At 40.2% G+C, this 27,003-nt stretch overlaps 1 protein-coding gene across 4 annotated transcripts in view; it reads right to left on the minus strand.

Annotated features, from left to right (window-relative positions):
- Positions 1-250: 250 nt before the first annotated feature.
- The window catches only part of MTMR10 (myotubularin related protein 10), a 35,595-nt gene continuing 8,842 nt past the window's right edge, over positions 251-27,003 (minus strand). For all 4 annotated transcript variants that reach the window (XM_059481919.1, XM_059481921.1, XM_059481920.1 and 1 more), the window contains 14 exons: positions 22,155-22,291; positions 20,999-21,071; positions 19,813-19,955; positions 13,410-13,500; positions 10,857-11,031; positions 10,385-10,472; positions 10,139-10,227; positions 9,007-9,137; positions 8,814-8,883; positions 8,557-8,627; positions 7,522-7,691; positions 6,131-6,301; positions 5,112-5,294; positions 251-4,620 (listed from right to left, as the gene is read on the minus strand). In XM_059481919.1, the coding sequence (XP_059337902.1) occupies positions 4,021-4,620; positions 5,112-5,294; positions 6,131-6,301; positions 7,522-7,691; positions 8,557-8,627; positions 8,814-8,883; positions 9,007-9,137; positions 10,139-10,227; positions 10,385-10,472; positions 10,857-11,031; positions 13,410-13,500; positions 19,813-19,955; positions 20,999-21,071; positions 22,155-22,291 (2,192 nt within the window). In that variant the 3' untranslated portion in view covers positions 251-4,020. The remainder of the gene's footprint in view (positions 4,621-5,111; positions 5,295-6,130; positions 6,302-7,521; positions 7,692-8,556; positions 8,628-8,813; positions 8,884-9,006; positions 9,138-10,138; positions 10,228-10,384; positions 10,473-10,856; positions 11,032-13,409; positions 13,501-19,812; positions 19,956-20,998; positions 21,072-22,154; positions 22,292-27,003) is intronic.

A 27,003-nucleotide genomic window follows, 5' to 3' on the forward strand; every position in this document is an offset into this window, starting at 1 on the left:
AGTACAGTCAGTTCTGCCCCACATAAATTGATGTGTTTGCTCATTCAGAAGTATGTCAGTCAACTGGAACTAAAAAGATGAATTCCATTTTAAGACACCAAAATCCTGTGGGTTTCTCCTAATTTTAACACACAGCCAACATCTTTTCTTTGGAGTCTTCATTCTCATACTGAGTAAGTTCCCTTCTATGAGAAATTCTGTTCACTATGCAAACTGCAGACACTAAAATAGAACATAGCAAGAAATAAGATAATTTGCACATAATTTTTATTAATCATCTTTCTATAGCACAGTGTCCATGCTTTTCTTGGAAAAAACCACACACACACATTTTTTTTTTTTGTTAGAGGAAGGGAAAGAAATCACCTGAAATTCACTGTGGAAAGGTACGAACTTTTATTGACTCTAATTTATTTCACATTCATAACTCAGCATCAGGATTTTATAATCTTCCTGCCACTGCTACTCAGTAAATCATTATCAGGCACAAAGGTTTTAGTTTCAGTTGAAATGGTGAACTCTAAACCATCACAGCAACAGCATTAGAAACCTACTGCCTAGAGCAATTTGAGGTACAAATTTCTGTCTCTTGGTTAGAGGCAAATTTAAGATTTTGTCCTTTGCTTAAATACACGTTAGAATTTTTTGGTTTTAATATATTTCCATCTGAGAATAAGCCAAAAGGTTTGCCCAGCTTGCTACATTTTCACTGAAACACAAGGCAGTTAATTGTTGAGAGTGGTATTGCAGGCAGCTGCACACAAAGCACACGTGCAGCCTGGGCAGACACACAAAGTTCTCAGTGCACTCCTGGGGGCACAGGGCAGTGCCTGGAGGCTGAGGGGGCACCACAGCCCCAGCCCTGCCCTGAGCCCAGCCCTGCACTGGGGCCAGCAGCTGCAGCAACTGCAGAGCTCCCCCTGGGTGGTACAAAGCCATGACTCAGCCAGGAACAGCTGCAGCAATGCACATCTTCTACAAACACAAAAGGATGAGCTGCTTGGGAGCTTTTCTACTCTGCAACACAAAGATGGCATTTAACAGTATGTTGCTTTCAATGGTGAACAGAAATGAAAATTTGGAAATACGTGTACATATATATACAGAGACATATATATACACACTTGCATGTCAGTATTCTGTACACAGAAGTAAGATACATACTCACACCCCAAAAATTGCTTTTGAAAGTTATTAAAGATATTCAGAACAGTCCCTACTGACTTGATAAGGCAACTGTGCAGAGTGGAGAATATTCAAAATCAACACTTGGTACCTGTCCTTCAAAAGTGAATCTGAAAGTAGTGAGCTGTTGAACTCAGAGGAAGCAGCAGCATCCACAGGCACAGCAGCTCCTCAGCAAGGAAGCAGAACCTTGTCTTCAAGCTTAGGGAAAGTTGGAACCCTTCCCTTCCTCTCTGCAGGAGGTGCCCCCTTCTCAGCCTGCTTACCTAATTCCCTTTTTGGAATGGTAAAAATTTCTTTTTAAGTCTGTTTGGCAAATAGATATTTCGACAGGTTTTGTTTATTATAAAGGCATATTATTTTTAACCCTCTCCCATGCTATATATATAAAATACAAAGTCCCTCTGCAGCATCTGTACACATCTTAGAACTGAAATGTAAAAATGTCTGAAATCTCCTTAAAAAAGACAATTCTGTTTAAATATAGTACCCATTTTTCCCCCAAAGGGTACTAGCCTAAACATTTTTTAATTCCACCAGCTGCTTTTGTGGAGTAATTTATTTACACAGTTTTGGTACCTTTAATCCAAAGAAGTTATACTTTTAAGGAAAGAAAAAAAAAGACATTATAGTTTTGACTGTCATTTTAAAAGGAAAACAAAATTGGTACCAAAAGACACTAAGCGCACAGGTTGAGGTCTTTATGTCAAGTATCAGGCCAGGAAAAGCAGTAATCTAATAGGAAAAGAGGAATGGCAAAAGCAAACTAAAACAAACGTTTGAATAATGAACAAGTGAGATGACTACTGCAGCAAGCTTGGGAATAAACACAACTGGTTTGTGGACCATTTAACATGCTCAGCTCATCTTGCAGCACAATTAGGCAATTGAGGTGAATACACGTTTTTTCCTCACAAACAGTTGCCCAGGAGCCCTGGCATTGTGTCACAACAGCCTGTGCCTGCCCACGCTGTGCACAGCACACACACAACAGCTTCTCTGCATAGGAGCGGGTTTGGGAGCTTGCTAAGGTACAAAAGGAACCCCCTCCCCTGACATCGTTCACCTCTGCATTGGCCCTGCCCTGCTTCCCTCTCCAGCCCCAGCAGTGCAGGCAAAGCACAGCCTTGGAGGTCACAGACCAGCCTGGGAGCCAAACCCCACTTTGTGATTTAGGCTGTGCTGAACATCAGTTTGGGTTTACAAACAAAGATCTCCAAGTCCTATCCCCTCCCCCTTTTTTACACTTGAACACACTGCATATTCCTATCCTGCAGCTTTCTTTTTCCCCACCCTGAGAAAACTGAGAGCAGCTCTGAGCCCATTCTATAAGGCCTTTGGTGCCCTAAACTGGTGAGGCAATACCTGGATGGAGGCTCAGTGTCAGTTCAACAGTGTTGGTGTTTATACAGAAATAATTTAATACAAAATACAGCCTTGCTGTTCAGAGAAGGCAGCTGACAGGAGCCTTAACCTATGAGAATGACACAGCACTATTTCTCCAACCTCCTGGAATTCTTCACACTCCTTCCTTTCTCCCTGTGAGTCCTCCTGTGGCACAGCATCCAGGGAGAGGCATCATTTAAAAAGGTTTCAGAACAACAAGGAGGCTGCTGCATTAAGCAGAAGGAAGGAGGCTGTTGGATGTAATTCCCTCAGGCAGTGCTTGTTCATTGCACTGTCCCTATGGATATTCAGTCTGCAGAAAGAAGGCACCACTCACTGCTCTCCTTGCAGCACCTGCACCCCTTGTGGAAGTGGCAATGAGGAGCCAGTGCTCCTTTCTGGAACCCAGCAGGGCTCAGGTGTGAGTTCTGCTGCAAGCGACTTCATCCTGCAAAGAAATGAGGACAGGGATGGCAGGGATTGGGATCTGTGCAGGGATATAATGCTGAGTAGTTGAGATGCTCTTATAAAAAAGGTGAGAGAGTCTTGTGGGAATTACAAACACGTTTAAGGTTAAGGTTAAAGAGGGAACACCTGCTGCTTCTTCTCGATGCCTGTTGTTTCCAGAAATGGAGAGGGGAAAGCAGGGGATGGAACAAGAACTTGCCACAACAATCTGTTTTAAAAAGTTAGGGGGCGGGTGTCAGCTGCATTAGAGTAATCCTGCTGCTGTTTCCTCCCAAATAAAGGCACTTCTAAAGCTACTGCAATACCATATCTACAGTAAATGTTTTAAGGTTAACAGTGCATTGTCCTGATGTGGATTTCTACAGTCTAAAGTCAAGCTCATGACAAAGAGCACAAATCTGACTAATGTTAATTTTGGGAAGAGAAAGAAAAGGGAACAAGCCCTTCCATAGATACACTGCATTAGCACAATGTAGGGTGATCAGTCATGGAGCATTAGTATGTTTGTATCTAAGCAAGTAAGTATTACTCCTGAAGAGGCAGACTGATAAGATAGTATATCCCAGATTTCAGCTGTCACTTCATCTCCACTGCAGTACTTTGGCTTTCCAAGCTGTTTTATCCAAGGGTCACTTCAGTCACTATCTGGAAAAACAAAGGTTATTTCAAGCAGAACCCTCACTAACAACCACACCAAGACTTTCAATTAGCTAATGAAATGCTCTATCACTTGTAATGAGCCAAACCCCCAGGAACAGGAGGAATTGGGGAGCAGAAGCCCCAGCAGATGAGAACTACTGAAGACAACATTGTGCGATTTGAAGCATGACTTGCCTTGCTTTTAAATATTTGTGCAAATCTTACGTAATGTTTGTATATAAAAATTATTACAGCTTTCAATGCCGCATTTAGCAGTGTTAAGTTAGAAAAGACAAAATGATATGCTGTATTCTCCTCAAACCTTTAAACCTCCACATCACCTCAGTCTTCATTTGCAAGCGTCTCAGTGGATAGCCAGATTTTGGCACCACTTAAAAATTTGCTTAAAGGTGTTCCCAAAATGCTCCGTTTGCATAGATTCCCTACAGGAGAAAATGGGAATGAGGAGGAGAGAAAGTCTGGGGTGCCTGAGGTGTCATTTAAACCATTTGCTCTGAAGTACATCCTGCTTTGATCCAGTTCTGAGCAGTGGCCTGGCAAGGAGGAGTTGCTCTTGTACTGCCGCAGGCTGCGGTTTAACATGTCCACCTCGTCTGCCAGTACAGAAACTCTGTGGAAGGCGGTGATGGAGCCGCCGTGGCTGATCTGCGCCTCGGGAACCCAGCGGAAGTAGCAGAGTTTCCACAGTTTTATTTGTGTTCCAGAGAGATGGGGCAGAATGACGCCGTGCAAATCCACGGGCTTTGCAAACCAGTCTCTGAAGTACTGCTCCATGCTGTGGCTCTGCTCCTCTGCTGAGTGCAAAAACTCCGGCTTCAATTTTAGAATCAGAGAGTTTCTTCTTGGAACGAACTCCTGCTCACCGATGATTCCGTTCTTTATTGCTGGGGGGACACCTCGCAATGTGGAGCTGTAGTTTTTCTGCAGAAAAGAAATACTGGTAATTTTCCAGTTCTACGTTCATTGGAATAGTAAATTTCCCTGAACTGCCAGGGTACATCATCCAGACAAATTCTGTGACCTTTAAATAGTTCTGAGCTTCTGAGTCACTGCTGCAGGGCTCACAGGGCAAACTGTGGCCTTTAAAAAGAAATACATATGGCTTTTTGTAGCAACAAATGATAGACTTATAATCAGTATTTACTGAAATTACTGACAACCCCAGGGGAAAAAGTGGCCTGTCATCACTTTTCCAAAGGTGAAATAATGCAAATGTTGGCAGTGACTTGGCCGCATCAGAAAATATCCTAAAACACAAGGCTTACAAATTTACATAATTTCTTCTACAGAAAATAATTTCTTTAGGCTGGGAAGCCAAGACAAAGAAGGCTCCTACTGCTAATCCAGTGGCACCTGCAGCCTCCCCAGCACGACCCCTGAGTGTGAGCAGAGCCCTGCGAGCCCCCAGGTACCTTGGAGCGCTTGAAGGTGCGCAGGGCCCCGTTGTGCACGCTGGGCGCGCTCTTGCCGACGAACAGCGGGTTGTGGAACAGCAGCCGGTCCCGGCTCGTGAACTGCAGAGACCAGTCCCAAACACACGGAAACCTGAGGCCTTTCTCATCACCCAGCTGAATGTTTTTGCTTATAGCAAATTCCTGCAAGAAGTTAACATTCAGGCAGATTAAAATCACAGAAAATGGGCTTCTCATGAATCTTAAAACCAGTGTGTAAGTATGGGGGAAAGAGGAGCAGGGTAGCACAACAGAGCAGCAAGACAGCTGAAGAAAACAGCTGCTCTGCATTTGTGCAGTTACTTCTCAATTCCATTAAATTGGTTGTTGGCTTACTCTTAACCCCCAAACTGGCATTTTGAGAATTCATCAATAGTCCCTCAATGCTCTACTTCTTTGTAAAGTTGCTACCTATAACTTTAAAGGCGAAATATTTAATGAAAAAGTAAGTTTCACTTTTATCAGCCATCAAATGTTTTCTACACACAGTTCTGACAAGCTCGTTTTCAAAAACAAATTTAAGTGTTCAGTTTTCTAAATGCCTCCATTGTGCATTACTATTGGAACTTTATGCAGCATCTCCAACCTTTTCAACTATTTAAACAATTATGTCAAGAGATTTCAAAATTTGCCTGAAGCATGAAATTCTATTTATTGCCTGTCATTCTACTTTCTGAGTTCCAGATACAGATTTGCTTCCTAGAGGAGTACAAATAGCAATGTAGAGTACCAACATTTTCCTAGGAAAAAAACCACAAATAAATTCAATAGACTTTCTTCTTGAATAGTTAGTCAGTGTCTCTGCACAGATCACCTGAAAGTCATTATGACTGTATTCACCTGGGGACCTGAGTGTTTAGCCCCAAACAGAGCGTGACAATTGGAAGGGCACACAGGAAGCACTGACTGGGATGCTGTTATTCCCAGGGGGGCAGGCTGCAGTGTGCTGCTGGACAAGAGGGGCAGCCTCTCCTACTCACAGTGCTCTCCTTGACTCGCTGGTGGGGGCAGTTGAAGAGGAAGGTGCCGAACAAGGAGATGCGGGCGCTGTCGTACAGGACGGTCAGGTACACCTCAGAGAACTCAAAGGCTGCTGGGTACTGTTCCAGCAGCTGCCAAACGCAGTCAAGGAACATCAAGAACAAAGGAGACTGGGAAAAGAAATAAGGAATGATCAGATTTAACATAAGCTTTTCCCAAATCAAAGCCATTTCTTTGCAGTTTTGGTATTTGGCTGTACCATTGGTACATTACTCAACCATAGGGTAAACTACTTGGAGTCTTGCATTTTTCATGGTTCTGTGCAATTGTTACACTCTGTATTCCTGTTTAGCCACATCTTTTTCAGCACTACCTTTGCACAGCTTTCCCTTCTGTGTAAAAATGACTTTCCTGAGCTCCCCTCATACACAAGAATTTGTGCAGCTGCAAAAATCCTTTCTGCTATCTATACATCCCTCATCATTTCCAAATTAGTGCTTGTATGAGCCTTCCTTGCCCCTTGGCCTTGGTTTTACAGTGTATTTTCTTCCTTGTTTGAAATGACTGGAGAGCTTATGATTCAGCCATGCTAATTTCTCACTACATTTTCTATGTCTTTTCCATATCAGCCCATGAATTGCAAAAGTATAAACTATCATTTATGTAAAGCTTTAGAAATATCTTCCCATTTTCACTTTTCAATATATCCTTTCCTAGGGCCAAAATAGCTGCTTTTCATTATTTCCCTCTTAGCATCTCATTTCTTTATCCCTTCATGCATTTTCTCTGCTTGGTGCTCAGTGCCCTTGGTTTATCTGTGGGTTCCATGCTCTGCAGATCTTCCTGTTGTGTGACTCTGGCCACTGTCCCTAAAAGGTTCCTAACCTGGGTCCTGCCTGCTTCCAGCTGCAGTCAGCAGCACTCCTTTGCCATGAAGAGGCCAAACAGGAGCTGGCAGTGCTGGGGGCTGTGGGGCTTCTCCAGCAGCTGCCAGCTCTGAAAACACTGCTGAGTGATAACAGCACAGGGATGGAAACAGGGATTGGTAACACACACAGCAAAACCACCCCCTCCAACCCCACTCCTCCTTTGGTTTCAGTTTGAAATGTGACTGTGCTAGTGTTTGTAGCAGCGAGATGCTTTCATGTGCAACCTTGAAGCAACATAATAACCCACAGGATTGCACCTGGTATTGCACTGATTCTCACATAGCTACAGAGGGTAAAGAAAAAGTATCTCTACCCTGGAAAAATAGTTACTTCCTCTAATACTATATAATGAGATTTAAAATATTAAAACATATATTTACTTTTAGATTTCTGTACAAATACATGTTCAGGACAATATCAAGCAGATACTGTGATCACATGCAAATAGAATTAATATTTACCTCTTTGTCAGATCTCTTTAAGTGGTTACACCTGTCTAAAAATTGATATCCTGCCATGACCCATTCCTTCTGTATTAGGCTTTGAAATCCAACAATGGTTCGAAAATAGGGATCCAGCATGACTTGAATGAGAGAAGCAGCAAGACAGCTCAGGTCCCGTCCCTCTTCCTCTGTGAGTGACATACAGAAAGTACAGAATACATAAGGAATACATAAGGCAAATGCACATGTACAGAGTCAGATTTCAAAGAGCAAAAAGGTGCAGCTAGGTCTCATGTTTTAATTAGAATTTCCTTCAAAATAGTTGTTTTAATTGTTCTCATAATTTTTAAAAAAACCAAACTAGAAGAAAATCACCCTTTTTTTTTTTTAGCTGAGACTCATACTACAGAAAGGGTTCCTGCAGCACCCAGCACAGCAGTGCATTCATCAAGAACAAAATACCCATCCAACTGCCCAGTACTTAAATCAAGGTGTTCTGAGGAGGAGAGGGTTCATGCTGCTAAAATTTTCAACATTTTTCCACCCTGAAGCAATTTTTGGAAGGCCATTACATGGGGAGAGTGGGATATACCAGCTGAACAGGTCTTATAAAAACTACAGAACTTACAGAATTACAGATATGAGTTTTTCAGTGTCCTTTCCTCTGAAATATCTGTTTGCACAGACACAAGGAGTGGGGACTGAGTGAAATGCTTTTGTCTGGAGAACCTCTGAATTAAACTGATATTGCTTCTGCAGGGACTATTAGCCCAATTAACACAGTACAAAGGTTCACACTAAGGTTTCGATTCTATCATCATTATCAGAACAAAACTCACAAAGACTCAAAGCAAAATATTCCTTTGATGCTAAGGACTATACTACAGTTCAGATACATAACAAAATTATTTTCCCTTCTAGCTCCCCAAATGCTTGAGATATTCAGAATCCATGGGGTTTATGCACAAAGATTACAACTGATTTTATCTAAATCTGTTTATCTACATTATCACAGTAATGCAAATAATTACAGCATGCTTTGTGTTGTATTACCTTGTAGAACTACAGAAACGTGCTTACACTCCATCATATAGACAAGCTCAGCAGAATGCTTAAGAAAGGCTCTGGACAGGAAAAGAAAGAGATTTAAGAGTTAACCGAAATTCACACTTTACAAGAAAAAGATTTGGGTTATCTGTATTTACCTAACTTATACTAAAAGAAAGAATCCTTCAAATGATGCACTGCTCATTTACAGTGCTGAAAGCTCTGCACATTCAACTGAACATTATTACATTAATGGTACCAACCTGATGTACTCTAACCAGCGAGTGTTTTCCAGCGAGGACAGCCACTTCTCTTCGGTGTCATCAAAAGGGTCTGCAACAGGGACAGCAATTACATTGCAGAACAGCTTCCAGTGACAGTCCCTGTCAGCCAGGCTGATCGGAATTCACTGATGTCAGCAAAACAACCCCATAACAGAAGGAAAGCCCAGCATACCATTGACACAGAGCTGTTTGAGTTTGTTGTATGCAGCCTGGATTTCCTGGATGTTGGGGAGACACTTGTCCAGGTCAGATTTGTAAACATCACTTCTCAGGGGATGGCTTCGAGTTATGGCATTACAAATCCTGCAGGAGAAGAATCAGCAGGTTTGTTGTTGGAGAGGAAAGAAACAGTCTTTCAAGAAGCCTGCTACTGTCTAACTGCAAACAATTAAACCCACATAAAACATGCACCTCATTCTAAAAAATAGTTTACTGGTTCATATTCAAGAGATACATTGCTCCTGCCATAAAGCTACTGACTCAAACACTTTTGGTGTCTGCTAATTACTGAACATAAAAAATGGAAATGTTTTAATGGATCATTAAAACATCACATTTGAGAAATGAAATCTGATGCTGACTGACAGTTAAATAACTCTATTCAGTTTTTAGTTTTCCATCATTTTTAGTAAGACTTACCTATGCTAAATGCAGAGAACATATTTAAAGTTTATGAAATCAGGAAATCTGACAGGGTTTCAATTAAAACTCAGAGCTCCAGCCTAACACACAATGCAGATGTTTGCGCTACTACAAAAAGTCACACTACAAATTAAACCAAAGAACAAAAACAACTAAGTTTATAAACTACCTACACCAGGCACTAAATGCCTTCAGTCTTTCATTAAGGACAGCACATGACAAATATTTCACAGAAATACCATGTGCATTATGATACTAAGTCTTGAATTGTATTGCACAATTGAATTGTATTTCCCAATGCCACAAATGAAGGGTTTTTTTTTACTGTCTTGCTGAAGGAGGTAAGAAAATCTCCACCAATGTAAGCTGTATTATAGTAAATCTGATCCTTTTATCAATAAATTCTGTCATGTGAATGGTTATCCCCCTAAAAAATAAACATACCTTAAAACCTGTAAAGTTACTCAGAATTTGAAACTGGAATGGCCTTGAATAAAAATGGTGCCAGAACCAGATCCAGAGAACAGTCTCTCCAAAGTTCCCACACTACAACACTGCAGTGTCACACAGGGTCACCTCCACTGCCCCCCAGTGCAGTGTTACAGTCACCACTGGTGTTATCCCAACCCTCTGACTGAAGAGTGACACAACGAATCACTTACCTCTGATCAATTCTTCTCTGCTGCAGTACATCTTTAATGTTGGCCATTCTCACAAGGGCACTCCCGTTGGGGTGATTCCAGGACCATAGCTAACACGGGGAAAAAACACAAGGAACAACAAAATCGTGCAGGTTAGAGCTATTCTGTACAATTATTTCCTTAATGCAATGTTAACTGGCATGCAGAGCCCCAAGCTGAACACTGTGCAATGAGCAGGAGCAGTGCCAGAATAAAGAAGACACTTACAGGCATTCTCCTCCCAATGAAGGAATAGGAGTACAGCTTCAGGTCTTGATCTGCTAAGGAAGACGGAACCACAAAATATTCTGGAAGGCTTGTGGGAAAAAACATGATAAGAAAAGGTTACTTTCCCCTGTGTTTTTTACCACCTTCCCTCTTGCTGCAGTGCTGTGTTACCAGCTCAGTGAGGCTGTCCCAGAGCAGCCCCTGGGCGTGGCTGCCACTGTCCCACATGGAAGTACAGAAGCACCAAAGCCATGGAGGCCAAATCATGACATTTCCTTTAGGAACATGACATTTCCCTTAGGGACATGACATCTCCTTCAGGGACAAGACTTGCAGCATCTTTTGCCTGGGGGCCTCTCCAGAGAGCAGCACAATTAGGAGGTGCAATGCACAGCTGGCTGCGACAGAGGCTGTGGGGCACACAGGACAAGACAGCCCAGTTCCCTCCTGCTGGTGTCCCAGGAGAACTTACCAAGTGGAGATCATGTAACCTTCATTGACTGAGCACACTCTCCACTCAGAGGCACCTGTCCTTTTGATTTCTCTATCCCAATCCGAGTAAGTTTCAAACAAAGGAGTCTGCTGACCGCTGGCACTGCTGATGCCACCGCCACCTCCTCCTGGGTCTATGCCATTCACCTTCTTTGCTAGGAAAAAGAAAGTCATCAATGCCCATTAAAAACAATAAATAAAAATCAAACTCCTCACCTTCCTAATTACAAAGATAAGCCATTAGCAACAGGACTAGTATTATCTACATTACCTAATGCTGTATTACAAGAAAGCAGTGATTTAATGGCAGCTTGATGATTCATGAAGATGTCAATGTATTTTTCCCTGCAATCTCATTAGAAAAGCAACACAAAATTGGCCTGCTGTGCTGCTTGATAGAAGCCAAGGCATAATAATACTCAGGAACAAATGTTATCTCCAGTCACAGGTTTTCCTTCTTTATTATGCCAAAGTTTGCAACATTTTAAAACATTAACCCTTTGTAGGCTATAGCTATTAATGAATAGCTACCATGTCAATAAAGCAAAATAAAACTTATATAATTTCATCAACTTTAAATGACTGCTGTATTAACAGCAAATAAAAGAAATGGAAGGCCATGTTAAAATACTGGGGTTTCTATGTAGATTTATATCTACACAAAAAGATGGCCTATCAATTTGTGTTTAGGGACCAAGAGCTTAGAGAAGCTGTAACTATACAGAAGGATCTCCTTTGCTGGTCATTCTTTAGATGCCAAGGGGACAGTCAGCTGTGTCAAAAAGAAATTACATTTTGTTTCTTGACACTTGAAGTACATTTTTAGATGGAAGTGGAATAAACTGAAATTCAGCCCTATTACCTCCCCCATGAAAGCTCTGAGCCTTAGCAAGAGCCTGCCCAAAGGAAGCAGAACAGTGTCACAGCTCTGCTGACATCCCATAACCTGTGTGGTTTCTGCTTTCTGTATCTATCAACTTCATTCTTGCACTGGCACTTTGACTACTTAGGATTTTCAGAAAAAAACAGGACTAAAATCAGACTGAAGTAGTTCTTCAAAGATGGTAAACAGAGAAATATGAAAATTACCAAAAAAAGGTCAATTTTTCTGTTTAATGGCAGGATATATAACTACCAAATATAGCCTGGGAAGAAAAAAATGTACACATACACAAGAACAATGCAGGCTTTTTATGTTCCCCAGGAGGCACAAAGACAGCATTTCACCTTTTACTTTGCTGGGAGTAGCAGGGAGAGAGAGTCATTAAACAGCACTGGAATTGCAAGAGCAAAGCCAGATATCTATGGGACAAACACCAGGGTTCACAACAACAAGAACACCCCAACACAACCCAAAAGAATTTCATATTCTCTTGGGAACTGCAGCATGGCAGAACAACTCTCCTTTGCCATTCTGCTCTGCTGCTCCAGAGGAACACTTTTACCCACCTTATGTAATTCTTCCACTAGATATTTTTCCATATAGTAAATGGTATTTTAAAGAGAGAGTAAAGGCAACTTTGTGATGGCCTAACATTTTATTGCAATTTTATCTGCAAATTGGCTTCCTCCCTAGTACTTTATAACAGGAAAATACATGGACCTTAATAATTGCCCAAGCTTTATGAGGTAAGAAATTCCATGAGTAATTGTGTGTGCAACATAATAATCACATGCACACTTATTCTTGTGCATGCACAGGGCAGCCATAGAGGCAAAACCATGGATGAGAACCATGCACTGTTTTGCAAATTTGAAGGCCTGATCTCGTAATTCCACAAGGTGATGTCTTGTAACAGGCAGATGAGTGGTTTCTAGTGGCAGCTGCTGAGTTCAGATCTCACGGCACAGCTCTGCAGCAGCAGCAGCAGCACGCTCTGTGGGAGCCTTGTCACCCTACAACGCTGGCTCTCAGCTGTGTGTGGGCTGGGGAACACTCGGCAGTGACCGCACAGCATTACGCTCAAAATCAAGTTCCAAAGGCATCTTTGCAGGCTTACCTAACTGACAAGGTTCACTTGGAGATTGGCCTTGAGCAGAGAGGGTGTGCTCCAGCTCAGCAGGGGTGGTGGAGGTTTTGAGTGGTAAGAACTGCCTAGTAAGCCTCTAGGAAAGAAGGTATGGAGTCCCAAGTTGCACAAATCCTCCTGCAATACCACCAGAAGAGAAACTTATTCCCAAAAGAAGGGCAGGTGAGCAAGCCTGCCTGATGGGACATTCACTGGGTACCCAGAGTACCAACAGAGACATACAACAGGAGGATGGAAGCGTGAACTGAGAAATAGGAGTATTCATGCTGCCACAGTTTGGCTTTGTTTCAGACAGGAAAGACATTGCTTTGGATTTTGGTCATTAATGTCTATCCCAATGAATGACTTATAACCGTAAGAGGCTGGGTGCAGAACAAGCTGATTTTGTTACCCTTGGAGAAAGCCTCAAATGCTTTTTGCCACTGCTTCTGGACAGAAGTCTTACTAAAAATACATATTACAAAACAGGAAAAAAAGCACAATCCAAGTACCTTCATCCTTACCTGGATTATGATACATTTCCCCAACATACTCAAATGCAAAGAGAAGCTGAAGATCCGTCGGCTGAGAATAATGAGCTATTGCAAGGCACACCTAGGAAAGAGACATTTATTATTGTTATTATATTTTTATATGTGTTATTTATATTTATATAGAAAAAAAATATTGCCCTTAATGGCAACAGTGTCAAATATGCAGAGCTGTGAAAAAACCAAAAATCAGTCTTTTGATATTTTCTTTAATGAAAAGAGTATCTAATCAATCCAGCAGAAGAACCTAAGAGTGTGCAGGGTCAGTTCAAAAAGTCCAACCTAGCACTGCTCTGACAGCAGCCAGCAATCAGTGCTTAGGGAAGAGGGGAAAAACACGGCAACAACATAATGGAATTTTACCAGGACTGTTTTGAACAATTAACAGTTCAGGCATGTCCTGAACTAAAATCTGGTATCAGTATTTAACAGCATTTGACAGATATTTGGGCTACACAGTTGTCAGTTAGGCTAGGAAGTTTTTCATGTGTGCTTCCTTTTAAGAAAACCTTATTGGTTCTTTCCCTAAGATTATTAAAATTAAGAATGCAGCACATGATTTAGGATTAGATCCTAGACTTAAAATTTCATCAAGCATTTCTAGTCTCTGTCTCTCTGAATGTAGATATTCACTAATAAATACAAAAGATTTGACAAAAACCCTAATGTTTTTATCCTTTTATCTTCCCTTCAACTTTTCCCAACTTTTCATATTTAGAAACACATTTACAAATTTATTCAGAGTTCTGCAGTTTTGAACATTATTTCTGAAAAAAATCCTGTGCATCCAAGAAACTGTTTTCTTTTTGTGAAGGAAAGTGTCCTTATTGTGATAGGAATGACAGAAAGACTTGCACCATAGAACTGAAGGAGTACCAGTGCTGGCAGCTTGAGCGCTCAGTTATGCTGAGATCTGCATGGAGAAAGCTGCTGTATTTTTATTGTTTGTATGCAACATCCCTGGTGTTATGGAACCTTTACTGTATTTTTATATACTTTGATTTTGGATGGGGACAGTCCTCATTATTTATAAAACCAGCAATGACAGTAGACTAACTTGAGCTGAAAATGTTGTTTCACAAACACTCAACAAAAAAATTCCAGTCGAGTCTGAGAACAACGGATTCTTTAACTGTTGTCCCCACACCTTCTGTTCCACAATGAAACTGCAAAGGAAAACAGAGGACAGAACATTCCAGGGGTGACAGCCCCCCAAAAAACCCAAGCAGTAAAAGTGTCCCTGGAGAACAGTATAGCAGACTTTCCTAATGAACAGTTACAAGCAGGATTTGATAAAATGTTTAATGACATAACTGGAAGCCACACACATTTTACTAACTCTTGTTATTTCAGTGTATGAATTGAAGCAGAAGAAGCCAGCTACTCAACAATATTTGGCCACTTCTAACAGATTACTTTTGGCTATGATCAACAATGAATAAAATGGAAATCTGTGTATATGCACATTTTGACTTCCATTTTTCTATGTAGCTTTTCACTACAGTAACTGATTCTAGCAGAGCTACTCCTCATCTCATTTATGGAGTGAAAGTTGAAAGCTTTTTACTATGCTAATCTACTCTCAAGGCTTCAGGACAAACTGCAGGAAAAAAATTCCATTGTGCTGCCAAATAACACAACAGGAATACAGTAAAACCTATTTTTAAATAGGCAGCAGCTGAAATCTCTGTCATTTGCTTGCCACATTTGAAAAAGGGAGTATGTGTGTGCTGTGTGAAGAGGGATAAAATGGTGGGGTGAAGATAGTAACCATCCAGATCCACAAAAAATATGAGACCGTGGTTGTGCTTTTAAATAAAGCAGGAGCTGGAAAATGCTCTGGGTGTTCCATGGAATAGATGTAACTCACACCATGTATTGCATGGGTGAAGCAGTCCACCCACAGGTTCAGGACATCTATTTCTCTTATTTTAAAAAGTGATAGATTTTTCCTGCTACTGTCTCTATTTTTGTATTTTAGAAAAATTCCACTCACAGATACACTAAGCAAGTACCAAAGACATACTAATTTTCTGTTTATTCCTCACTAAATCCCTATAATAGCTTTATTGTCTCAGAGATTCAGAAGACAAGCACATTCCACAGATCTCAGCAGATTATGGCCATAAGTAGAACGCTCTAAATTGGAAGACAAGCATGTTTTACAGGAAGCGTTCTCATATCAAACTCAAAAATGTTTGGTATTCTTGCCAATTTACAATTGTGTAAAGCTGAAGATATTTAGGCTCAGACAAATAACAAGAGAATAGGCTGCTTGTTGGAAAGTTCATTTATTAAAAGCAGTAAACACAATGGCTGTAGTTATTTCATAGTACAAAAGCTATTTCCCTATGTCAGTGTCCCCTGTTCAACCCCTATCTGAGGAAAATAAATTATACTTTCAGGGCACACCCTCCTCTTCAACAGGAATTTTACCAAGGGCAAGAGCTTTATAGTATTGCTAATGCTCTTGCAGAAGAGTTGTGAACAACAACATTTCAGATGTGCTACGTTAGCACAGCCCTGGATTTTCCCTTCTTCCTTAAGCCAGGCTACCTGGCTTATGAACTCTCTGGAAAAATACTATTTTCCATTGCTACTGCAATTCCTATCCCAAGCAGGCACCTGTGGTAGAAAGTCAGACAGGCAGGACTACTTCAAGTCCCACAAACGGGTTTTGTTCATTTTCCTAGGCTGGAAAACCTATTGGGAAAATAAGCATTCAGCATTAGGAGAATTATTTTAAATCTTTAACCTTTGCACAGGGAAGTTATGGTTGTGCCATCCCTGAAGTGTTCAAGACCAGGACAGGGCTTTGAAAAACCTGGTATAGTGGAAGGTGTCTCTGCCCATGGCAGGGGGTGGAATGAGATGAGTTTAAGGGCCCTTCCAAGCCAAACCATTCTGATTCTGCAAGTTTACTTCTAAAAAAATTTTTCTTCATCCCCTCCAAAGACAGTATCTTATGCATTCCCAGTGCCTTGAAACAGCACCAATTTTGTGATCTGTATAAACAATTAGAACAAGGTGATAGAGTTGGGGAGGCAGGAGGAACACATTAGAAAGGGTCAGGACCATGTGTTCAAAACTCTTATGAGTTTCATATTATTGTTCATAACAATTAGGGAAAAAATGTTCCCCTCGATCCCAAGTGTTATGACGTAGGAAAGGCTACTTTTGATTGCCTTTTAATCTCAAACAAGATTTGAGATTAAAATTTTCCTCCTGTTTTGACTGAGCATGTGATTCTGAAACAACTCTCATACTCATTCAAAAAAGCTTCCTGGAGTAAAGAACTGAGAGAGTTATAGAAGAGAAAGGGATGAGAAAATGGAGATATACTCATGGAGGCACAGGGTGTGTGCCACCCTGGGGCACTGCCAGGATCCTTATGCACAGTGAGGCAGCACACTGGGCACCACCTAACAGTCAGAAGATCTACATCCTCACCTTTTCATACATTTTATTTTCTCAGTCTAATGTCCAATACTGCAGTGGCTAAGAACTAGCAGGAGTTTTCAGTTTGACCGCTTGCTGTCAGTTTTGGAACAACATAATTCCTTTCCTCTAAGGAATGTGAAATGCTTCTTTTTTTTTTGCACTGCCTAACTTAAGACTTCCCCAATTTGCTTACCCTTGCTTCCCCATCCTCCACTTCCTCCCACACCCATCTGGCTTTCCTTCCTTTGGAGACTCTATTGCTTTATTTTAGAGACAAAACAAAATTAAACTGCTAAACAGTGGTGAGCGCAAATTTCCATTCCTTCTATTTTCTCTTAATGCTTGTTTCCCAAATATCCACTAATAAAAGTGAGGAAGAAAATATTTACCTGGCTGACTAATGCTGAGACAGTATTTTATTAGCATGTACTGGCTGTAATAAGTGCTGAGGCTATTTTTCTAACAGAACTGATTTTTAAGCTTCTCTATAATAATTTACCTGAAAATAAATGAATGTGTTCTCACAATGTTTCTGCTTAAAGGCAAACAAAAAGGCCTCTGAAAGTTCTGCCAACATTACCCATGTGTCTATGTGTAGTCAAGTCTGTCAGTTTGTCCACATCAGAAGCCTGCTTCCAAACTTGGATCCTTCTTTTCACAGCATCCAAAGAGATCCTTGGAAAGAGGATCTTTCTGAGATCCTCAAAGAGATACTTGGAATAATCTCTATTCTAGTAAGGCAGCTTAATTAGTTATTCTCCCTTATGCCCTGTTCAGCAAACAGAGACACTTCCTTAGGAACAGATTACACTCTCTTTGCCAACACCAATTTATGTCACTGGATGCTGCTGAGTATTTCCAGTACGTGCAAGGAACTACGCTTTAAACAAATTCCTTAACTGCACAAAATCAGCATCTGTAGTCCTTCTAACTACTCCGTATATTTAAAGCTCATTTTGAAACATGAATTGCCATGCAGGACCCCCCATCCAGAACCCCAATTCCATGGTCAGCCCTCTCCTATGGCACTCTCCCAGTCAGACAGCAATGCACCCTCAGCCCAAGAGCAGGCTTCCCCTCACATCAGAGCTCAGGTACACTCTAAGTCTTGGTCTTCCCTACAAAAGTTAGGCACACACAGTTACCTCTAACTAGACAGCTACCAACATTTTCTTGTACAAATAGTTGGATGTAAATATAGATTAGAGAGGCCCTTCAGAACTTTAAGGAGGCCTGATCACTGTCTTCTGTTTTTAAACATCAGGACAACCTTGCGTGTGTATTACCTGAAGGGCAGAAACAGAAACCAGATAAAATCTTTCCATACTGTGGTGCCAGCATGCCATCTAAATGTCAGAAAACAAAACAACTCCATTCAATATGCTGTGTAAGACCACCCCAGATGTGTTCACCAGCATCCCAAAATAATTTAAGCAAAATCCTGATACAGGAAAACTGATCTAAGGATCTCATGGTTTTATACATTTATATTTTAATGCTATTATGGAAGCATTCAATTAGATTAGCTGAACCTGATCTCCCCTCCAGTAGAAATGCTTGTGTGCTACACCCACACAAAGCTGCAGTAACCTACCTGATGCACTGAAACTGCAACAGTAACCACACAGCTGATACTTGTACCAGTTTTCTTCCTCTCCGCCGAGCACATTCTGCTATTTGACAATGGCAGTTGTTACACTTTTGGTCACCACCAGCACAAGCTCTATAACCACACAGGCTCTGGCTCTCTAGACCTAGCTGTTCTTATCAGAAGAAACCACCTAAGACCATGTAATTATAAATGCCTAACGTAAAGGCCTTCATAAAATGGTTTCACTGTTCGCTCTTGCGTAAGAAAAAGCAGCACAAAGAATGTTAATGAGATGCTGAGTTTATTCTCTCCTCCTCCAGGCTAATCACTCTCCTTTGCTGTGACAGCCAATTAGAAACAGTCGCTGTAAAGATATTGCAAGAGACGGCAGCTCCAGGGGCATTTTGGAGAAGCTGTGCAAGGGAATGACTGCGGAAAGATGCCAAACGTGGAAGGCTCCAACCAGCACAGGCAGCAGGGCAGCCAGAACAGGGGCAAGGCCACAGCAGGGTGGCTCATGACGGGCCCCTGCCTGCACACCTTGGGGAGGGAGAAGGGGCTGAGCCGGTTCAGCAGCTCTCGGTCAGTAACTGCACACAGACTTATGCCTGGGCAGATGGTCCTTGGGACTTACAGGGCTAAACTCAAACCTGATCCTACTGAGAAGGGGAATTGTTAAGCTCTGAGAGAAAAGTGGGTCACTCCTTACGAAACGCCGGCTGTGCCACACTGCAGTGCCGCAGAGGTCAGGGCAGCCGAGCGCAGGGAAGGGAACCCCTAGGAATGGACCCAGTAATTCCTCCTGTGAGGAGGGTACAAGGTTTTGATAACAAAATGCTGAGAAAGAACCCAGGTTCATGTAAATTGGACAAAATGATGATTCCAAGAGCTTGCTGGAGAACTGCTGTGTGACACCATTAAGGATATCCATAAGGCAGTACACTCAGCCTCTGGGTAAATTAAGCTTATGACTTTTAGAAAAAGTATCAAAGCTTGAAGCATTTTCTATAAAAATGCAAACATCTGTTGTACAGCTGCAATGCAACATTCTGATTCCAGTCCTTAAAAAGATTTGTTTAATAAATTAATAACTTTTAAAAGTACAACAGATATGACAAGAAATACTGGTTTATCTTGTATGATACAGAACAGTTAATACATCACTTTTAATTTTTTCCCCTAATAGATTTGACTCCAGATATTCTCCTGTAACAGAATGTGAATAATTTGCAATTCTCCCCCTACTTCTCTATCAAAACATAATAATACAAAATGTTCTTATCAGCACAGCTGTTGCTACATGTAATGACTACAAGGCAGAAATTTATAACAAGATAACAGTACCTTTTTTGCACTTTCAGGACCTGCTTCATCAAATCGAAATCTGACAATACGGAAGTCTTTGCAATAAATTATTAATTCAGTTGGATTAAACTTCAGCTTTTGGTTGGGACCAAGGACCTTCTGCTTCCTCTTGGTGTCATTAACTGCAAAGAAGAGAAACTTATTTGACTGTGTTCTGTAAGGAAACACAAGATTGGCTCAAACAGGTACAGTAATGTTGCTGCCAGAAGTTTATTTGTTAGCACATTTTGATTCAGGTAGAAAATCAGTTGATTCCTGTTAGTAAAAGCTTATGTTTCACTAAACTTAGGGTAAACCTCATGTTTTAGAAAAGGGGCAACAAACGTGGGCCAGTGCAAGACAATATAACAGGTCAATAACACCTCTTTGTTGTAAAAAAAATAGCATTTCTTCATCATGTTCTTCCTCAGAAACACATTAATCTTTTCACAGTGATCACAACCAACTTTGGGCATTCAAAACTTATAAACAATTATTTAGATTACCTACAGTCAGAAAACCAAGTGTTTAATAGCCCATGCCATAAACAAAATTTGAAAAGTTATCACTTTTATGAAATTTTACAATTACAAGATGAAAAACATTCTTAACAAATAGGTTAGTCTAAGGAATCCAACAAATAAAAACCTGGTTCTCCACAAGAAGTATTTTGTTTCTTCAGATTAAGTGTCAATTGCCATTTGCAGATTTTTGGAGATCACCAGTTATTAACTTGCTAAGAATTAGAGAGCATTGAAAACTACAGCATTTCTCTTGTCAGAAATCCCATCTATGTCTCACTGTATAAGCTATTTTTGCAATTTAGTGTTTTTACTGGCAGAGATTCAATGATTCAATGTAAAAACATTGCTAACAAAATTTTGTACTACTATAACATGTCTCTCCTACAACACCTGTTGATCTGGTATGGTAGTTACAAATATAAAGTTTATAATATAAAGACCCAATTAAGTCTCCTGCATGGCAGGAGATTTAAGATTTAAGGCTCAAGATTTATTCAGCATTTGAGGCTTTTATCCTAAATAAACCAAATACTTCAAATCAGGGAAGATTAATGACATAAGACCTCAAGTGTCAACAATTGTGCAGAACCTAACAGGCAGGTAACAGTTTTGTACTGAATAAGAATAAAGCCTGTCATTATTCTTAGCTATTTTTGACATACCTGTGACAATCTGCTCAATGCATGTGAGTGGGACATCGTGCTCACCAAGGAGGAGGTTTTTATAATGGAATTTCTGAAACACATGAAGTCACAGCCATTAATTGCAGCTCTGCACTTTGCAACCAGATATACAGCACAACCTTAAAGAAACTATGATAAAAATCAGGCATGCCTAGGCTTTTCTGACAGGTACTACCCTTGCCTATTCCCAGGTAATTAGAGGTTAGAGGCTGCACAACTGCACACCCAGCAGTTCAGAAACCCCAGTGGAATATGCAAAATAACCTCTCTATTTGCACTGAATTTACTGAATTAGTATCAAAAATTACTCTTAGAAATCCAATACAATTTGAACTATAAAATACATGTATATATGGAATATAAGGAATCTGTAATTATTATTACTTTTTTAAGTATGGAAAGAAAAAAATATTAATTCTACTTTCAGGGACAAATTTTAACAACTACTTTGTGCCAAAAATCAACCTTTTGAAGTAGCTGTGGTCAAATTTCCTAACTATTATTGAATAAGCATCCAGCTACTTTCAGAGCTATACATATCTTTAATTAATGAAACATTTCCTTTAAAAGCCCCAAATGGAAGTGCAAACTCTACTGAAAATAACACACAGCTCACTACTTGGATTTCCAGTGTTGTATGCTGTGCTGTTCAAAAACTGATCATGGCTTTGAATGTCATGAGCTCTGCTTTGACAAAGCAGAAGAGTTCTCCCCTCCTCTTGTTGCTTCGTCCACAATGAATTCTCATTTTGTGGTTACTTTGCCCTCCATCAGTAACACCAATAAAACTCCACCACATAGAGATCTGACACTTGTCTGGTCTAAGGGACATTTGCAAACAGCTCCTTCAGGAGGGACACATCTGTGTATAATTCCTGCTTTGTCTTTGTAAAACCACTTCCTGGGGAAGCCTCCATCCAGGGAGGTGAATGGAGCTGGATGTACTTCTGTACAAATTTCTTGCTCTTGTCCTGATATGAATGGATGGAACAGCAACACACTCAGAACAGGACAGTGGAACCTCATCCTGATGCCTGCTTAGAAGGCATCCATTTATATCAGATATGAGACAGACTGACTGTGTGAATAATTCCACTTTCTCATTCATGATGTAGCCATGGGAGCAATAACCAACCTGCAGTGGCATTGGGTCATCTGTAATAAAGGAAATCTTGAAGTTAGTGCAAACCAGCTTGCCCCACAGATCATACTGGCTCGTGTCTGTTGCAATGCACTTTCTTACAAAATTTACTTCGTTCACCACAATTTCACCTGAAACAGAAGAAAGGGAGAGGAAAGGAGAAGCCTATATAAATCCTGGAGGTACAAGAATTCCAAGTCTGCAGTACCAAGGAACCCCTAACTCTTTACCACTTTCAAGTTATCCACCTCTTGTGGGTAAACATGAAGTTTATCTAACACCACTCCAGGGAAAAGAGAAAACTACCATTCCAAAATGGACAATATTGTGCAGTAGTTAAAATAAAACAAAACCCAAAACCAGCAAAAACAACCAACTTAAAACCAAAACAATTCTCAAATAACAAAAACCAAAAGAAACTCCACAAGAAACCCAACCCACAGTCAAACCCAACAAAACCACACACCACTTCCCTTAGATCTGGAGATCAAGCTCTGCAATTCTCCACTATTAAAAATTCATGTGTTTGAACAACACTGTCCTTTAAACAAGCATACATTCCTGTACTTCAGGTAGTATTAATTTTAAAAACTTAAATTAGCTGGCTATTGTTAAGTACTTCAGAGAATTTTATGAACTTCCTGAACTCAGAATCATCAGGCCACATCACATTTTCATTTCTAAAGACATTTTCAGGTGGCATCAGAAAACAGAACACAAACATATTTCCAACTTTTTACTGTGACTGTCTAATTAAAGAGATATTTCTGGATTTCCTTCATAAAACAGAAGATTCAAATGAAGAAAAATACAAATTATGCTAATTGGTCTGGCATAAGCTATAAAATAAAAAAAGCATATAGGCAAATGAGACTGAGGACCATTTAAAAAGAAAAAGTGAATCACTACACAAAATGATACTTTTCAGTTCCACAGCCAAGATTTCTGAAAGCTAAACCATAACTCTTCCTTCAGCAATCTAACTTAGCAATTCCTTTTATTCCTGTACAGGGCTTTCACTTCTGTCATCAGATGAACCACCTCCTGCTGCTGCTGTCTACCATAAATAGTGTGGGAGTACAAGTGTGTTCCAAGAAAAGTGTAATTTCATATTGGCTCTGAGATTCTGCTTAGAAGAAACTAAGCACTAAAGATTGCTGAAGCCCAATTTGCTGTTAATAGGTTTGGCATGTTTAGTCCCAGTTGCCTGAAATGCCATCCCACAGTCATGCTCCGCAAGGAACAGCAGCTCTTGGGGCAGCTGCACTGGCAGCAGTCAGCTACTGCATGTCCAGGGAGCAGGACCACAGCCTGGAATAAATTCCCCATTTAGCTCCTGCTGCAGAGCAGGTCTTGCCTCAGGTGATTACCACTGCAGCCAAGTCACCATAGCTTGAAATGACTGCCTTTAGTGTCCCAGACACTTGAGAGAAATGCACCTCTTGCTGTCTCCAGGCCCTCCAGCCCCTCAGCTATTTCACCCAGCTGTCCTACTGGTCCTACTGGATCTCTGGCCCCTGATACAATCAGGGATCTGCCTGGAAGTCACCAAGAGCAGCAGCAGCACCTCTGCTTTTGGCTCAGTTGTTTTGCTATGAAAATGTCTTGGCCTAAGTCTGTAGCCTTGAGCTGCCAGAATTATGAACTGTGTTCTGGGATTGTGTGAAAATGTGAGGAGACAAGTTTCATTGACCTGTGTTATCATATACATGAGTATTCTAGGCCAGGCAGGAACTGTGAAAATATCTATAAACAGATCTCCTGGAGCTTTAAAGTCTTTCCTCAAACAGTGCTAAAATGTGCTTAAATAAGCTTTTGAATATGAAAATAAAAAATCAGATTTTGACAGCTTCAGTACAAATAGCTAAAAGCTCATCCAAGTCCACAGCTGCTGAAAACAATGTCTTATAATGGGGTACATGAGAATGACAAGCCCGAATTCTGTTAAACATTGTAATGAAAATGTTTCAATACATGTCTGGCCTGAAACTTCTTAATGCCCAACATTTTTTCAAATAATGTATTTACTTAAATAACTGCAAAAGCCCAGACCATTTATTGAAGCAATTTCTCCTCAGTGTTGGTATTAAGTCTTCAACTATTCAACATGAAGTTCTAAGTCACCTCCTGTGTGTGAAGAAAAACAAACTCCACATAAACTGAGTTCTAAGTAATTTTTATTCCTCTCTCTCTACATACTGACAGTGTATCACAGCATTTCTAATTAAAAAATATGGAGAGCTAACTACACCATGAAACAAAATGCAACTTCATAGATTTTTTTTGGTAACATTCACTTATCTGTTACCAAGTATAATATTTTTTTTACTATCACGTAAGAGACACTTCTAAAAGCAAATTACTATTATCAAACTATTTCAGTGCTTCATTATTTTGATGTAACCAAACAGAAATGAAAAACATTCACACATCTTCAATTTGAATTTACCACAGTTTAAAACATGCCTGCTACATCATTCTTTTTCCAAAGCCAGTCCTTTTTACTTCCCTCCTTCATTCCTCATAATTGTGTGGCTACACTGCAACATTCTAATTCTAATCCTATTTTAGTGCAACTGCATTTAGTTCCATTTCATCCAACACAAATACATTCTGGATTTTCTGGCCTAGCTTATCTTCTGCTCTCAGGTTTGCAGCCCTAACCCAGAACTGTCCATTTTGAACCTAAGGATTAAGGTATGGCAGGCCAGAGAATGTGTGTACACCAACTTCAGCCGAAGAATGAGAAAGTTTGCAAATTTAATAGAAGCAGTTTCCAAACACCTCTAGAAATTGACTTTTTTTTTTTTTTTCAAGATTCAGGTTTGGAATTTTATGTGACCCATCTTTTATACCTCATGTGGACATCTAAAATGTGCAATATATATATATATATCTATATATCTATATAGTAAACCTTTCAAAATGAAAATTTAGGGAAGTAGATAAACAACACGAGTAGGAAGGGCAGGACTTGCACAACAAACCCTTCTTGTGTTTGTAGTTGAGTAGGTGATTTCTCCTACCCAAGACAACAACAGAGCTATTCAGAGATATTACACTGCACATTTCTACAATGGAGCTGCTGCTTTTTTCCAGTAAACAGTCACAAGCTGTTCCAGACACGGAACAGCGGTCAACACTTCCATCTCACTCCAAGAGTCAAAGAATGATCTCAGGAGACGAGAGCAGTTTGTTTAAACTTTGACAGGAAACCAGAAGAGAAATTACAGGTTGCCACCCTTACAGAGAAAGCCTAATCATGTTTAATAAAAATATTTCTACATTGAATACACAAATCACAAAAATAACAGGAGATACTGAAGAATCTCTCTAGATAATACACTCTCCACCTAACACACAGCCTCAAAAACTGTTAAACTTCTGAAAAACTCTGCTAAATCTCGCAAAAGCACATGCAGTCTGACTGGTTCAAATTTTGGATGTTAAGAGAATTCATGGTATGTATCTAATCCAGGATAATGCATAACCCACTACAACCAAAATAAAGAGCAGCAGCAGAGCCTGGGAACACGTGGGAGAGAGGCAGGAGAACCCTGCTGAGGCCAGGATCAGCAGGAGGAGCACTGGATAGCACAGCTGTGCTCTGCCCAGCCTGCAGCCACACCGCTCTGCGCCAGGCTTGGGGCAAGTTGGCTCCTCACAACTAGAAACACAATCACTAACCTCCTACAATAAAGGATGCTCTACACCATTTTCACTACTACATTTTTGCAACTTTTGGCGCCCTGCCTCACAGGATCAAGTTTAACTTTTTGTTTATCTAATAAAGGTAGCAATTTGTAACTTTTCAGGAAAGAAGGCTGATTTGAGTAGCAACAACCTCATTAATGCAGGAGGTGATACAGACTGACCAGTTTTCAACAACTCCAAAAATACCGACTGAACACAACAGTGCTACACAATTAAAGAAACCCAGCAGTATTTTATACACACAGAGATCAATACATATATGTATTGAGAGATGGGGCATGGCACACACACATACACATCTTAAAATGCTATCAGGCAGTATTTTTATCACATGAAAAATCTGATAATGGCTAGAGGCAATGAGTAGCTGAAATCATACTCCATAAATTAATAATGCAAACAAGCTCAATAAGTTTGCAGGCATCCTGCATGCTGCTAAGACAACTTTCCCAATGCTGTACCAGAAGCACAAGAACAGATTTTTCAGCATAAACTTTCTGTAATGAGCATTGAAGCTCTATGGATACGTTCAATGTCTAACAGACATAAATATAACAGAGGTTATTAAGTACTTTATGCAATCATGTAATTTCTACCTAAATCCTAAACAACTAGCACCTGGAAACTGAACTGCTGTTTCCCATTTACAATGCTGGTAATGATTATACCCAAGTAAGACAACAAAAAACCAGCTTGTTAATGTGAAACAGTCTCACAAGTTCACAATAGAGAAACTCAAGTTAATTCAAGAAGCTATTTAACTGTTAAGAATGCACAATAATGAGTTCACTTGTAAAATATTTGGCAAATAATTAACTTTCAGAATTTCCCAAGTAAGAATTTCCAATAAAAACTTCATTAATAAGTAACTGAAATCTACAACATTTTTGTCCCTTTATCTGCTCTCTTGTGGAGAGAATACCAAAATTGTATGAGTTTATTAGTATGCATCAAGCATTTAGATGTAAATGTCTCTAATCCACTTCTAAATGAATCTTCTGTTCAGTGTGCTCAGGCACTTCCAAACTTAAGGAAAAAAAAAGTATTTGTAAGCTCATGAAATAATTGTCTTTCACCTATTTTCTGATTTTCATGAGCTCCTACAAGGTTGTTCCAAAAGGACAGCTCA

Source organism: Ammospiza nelsoni, chromosome 14 (assembly GCF_027579445.1).
Source record: "Ammospiza nelsoni isolate bAmmNel1 chromosome 14, bAmmNel1.pri, whole genome shotgun sequence".
Lineage (NCBI taxonomy): Eukaryota > Metazoa > Chordata > Aves > Passeriformes > Passerellidae > Ammospiza > Ammospiza nelsoni.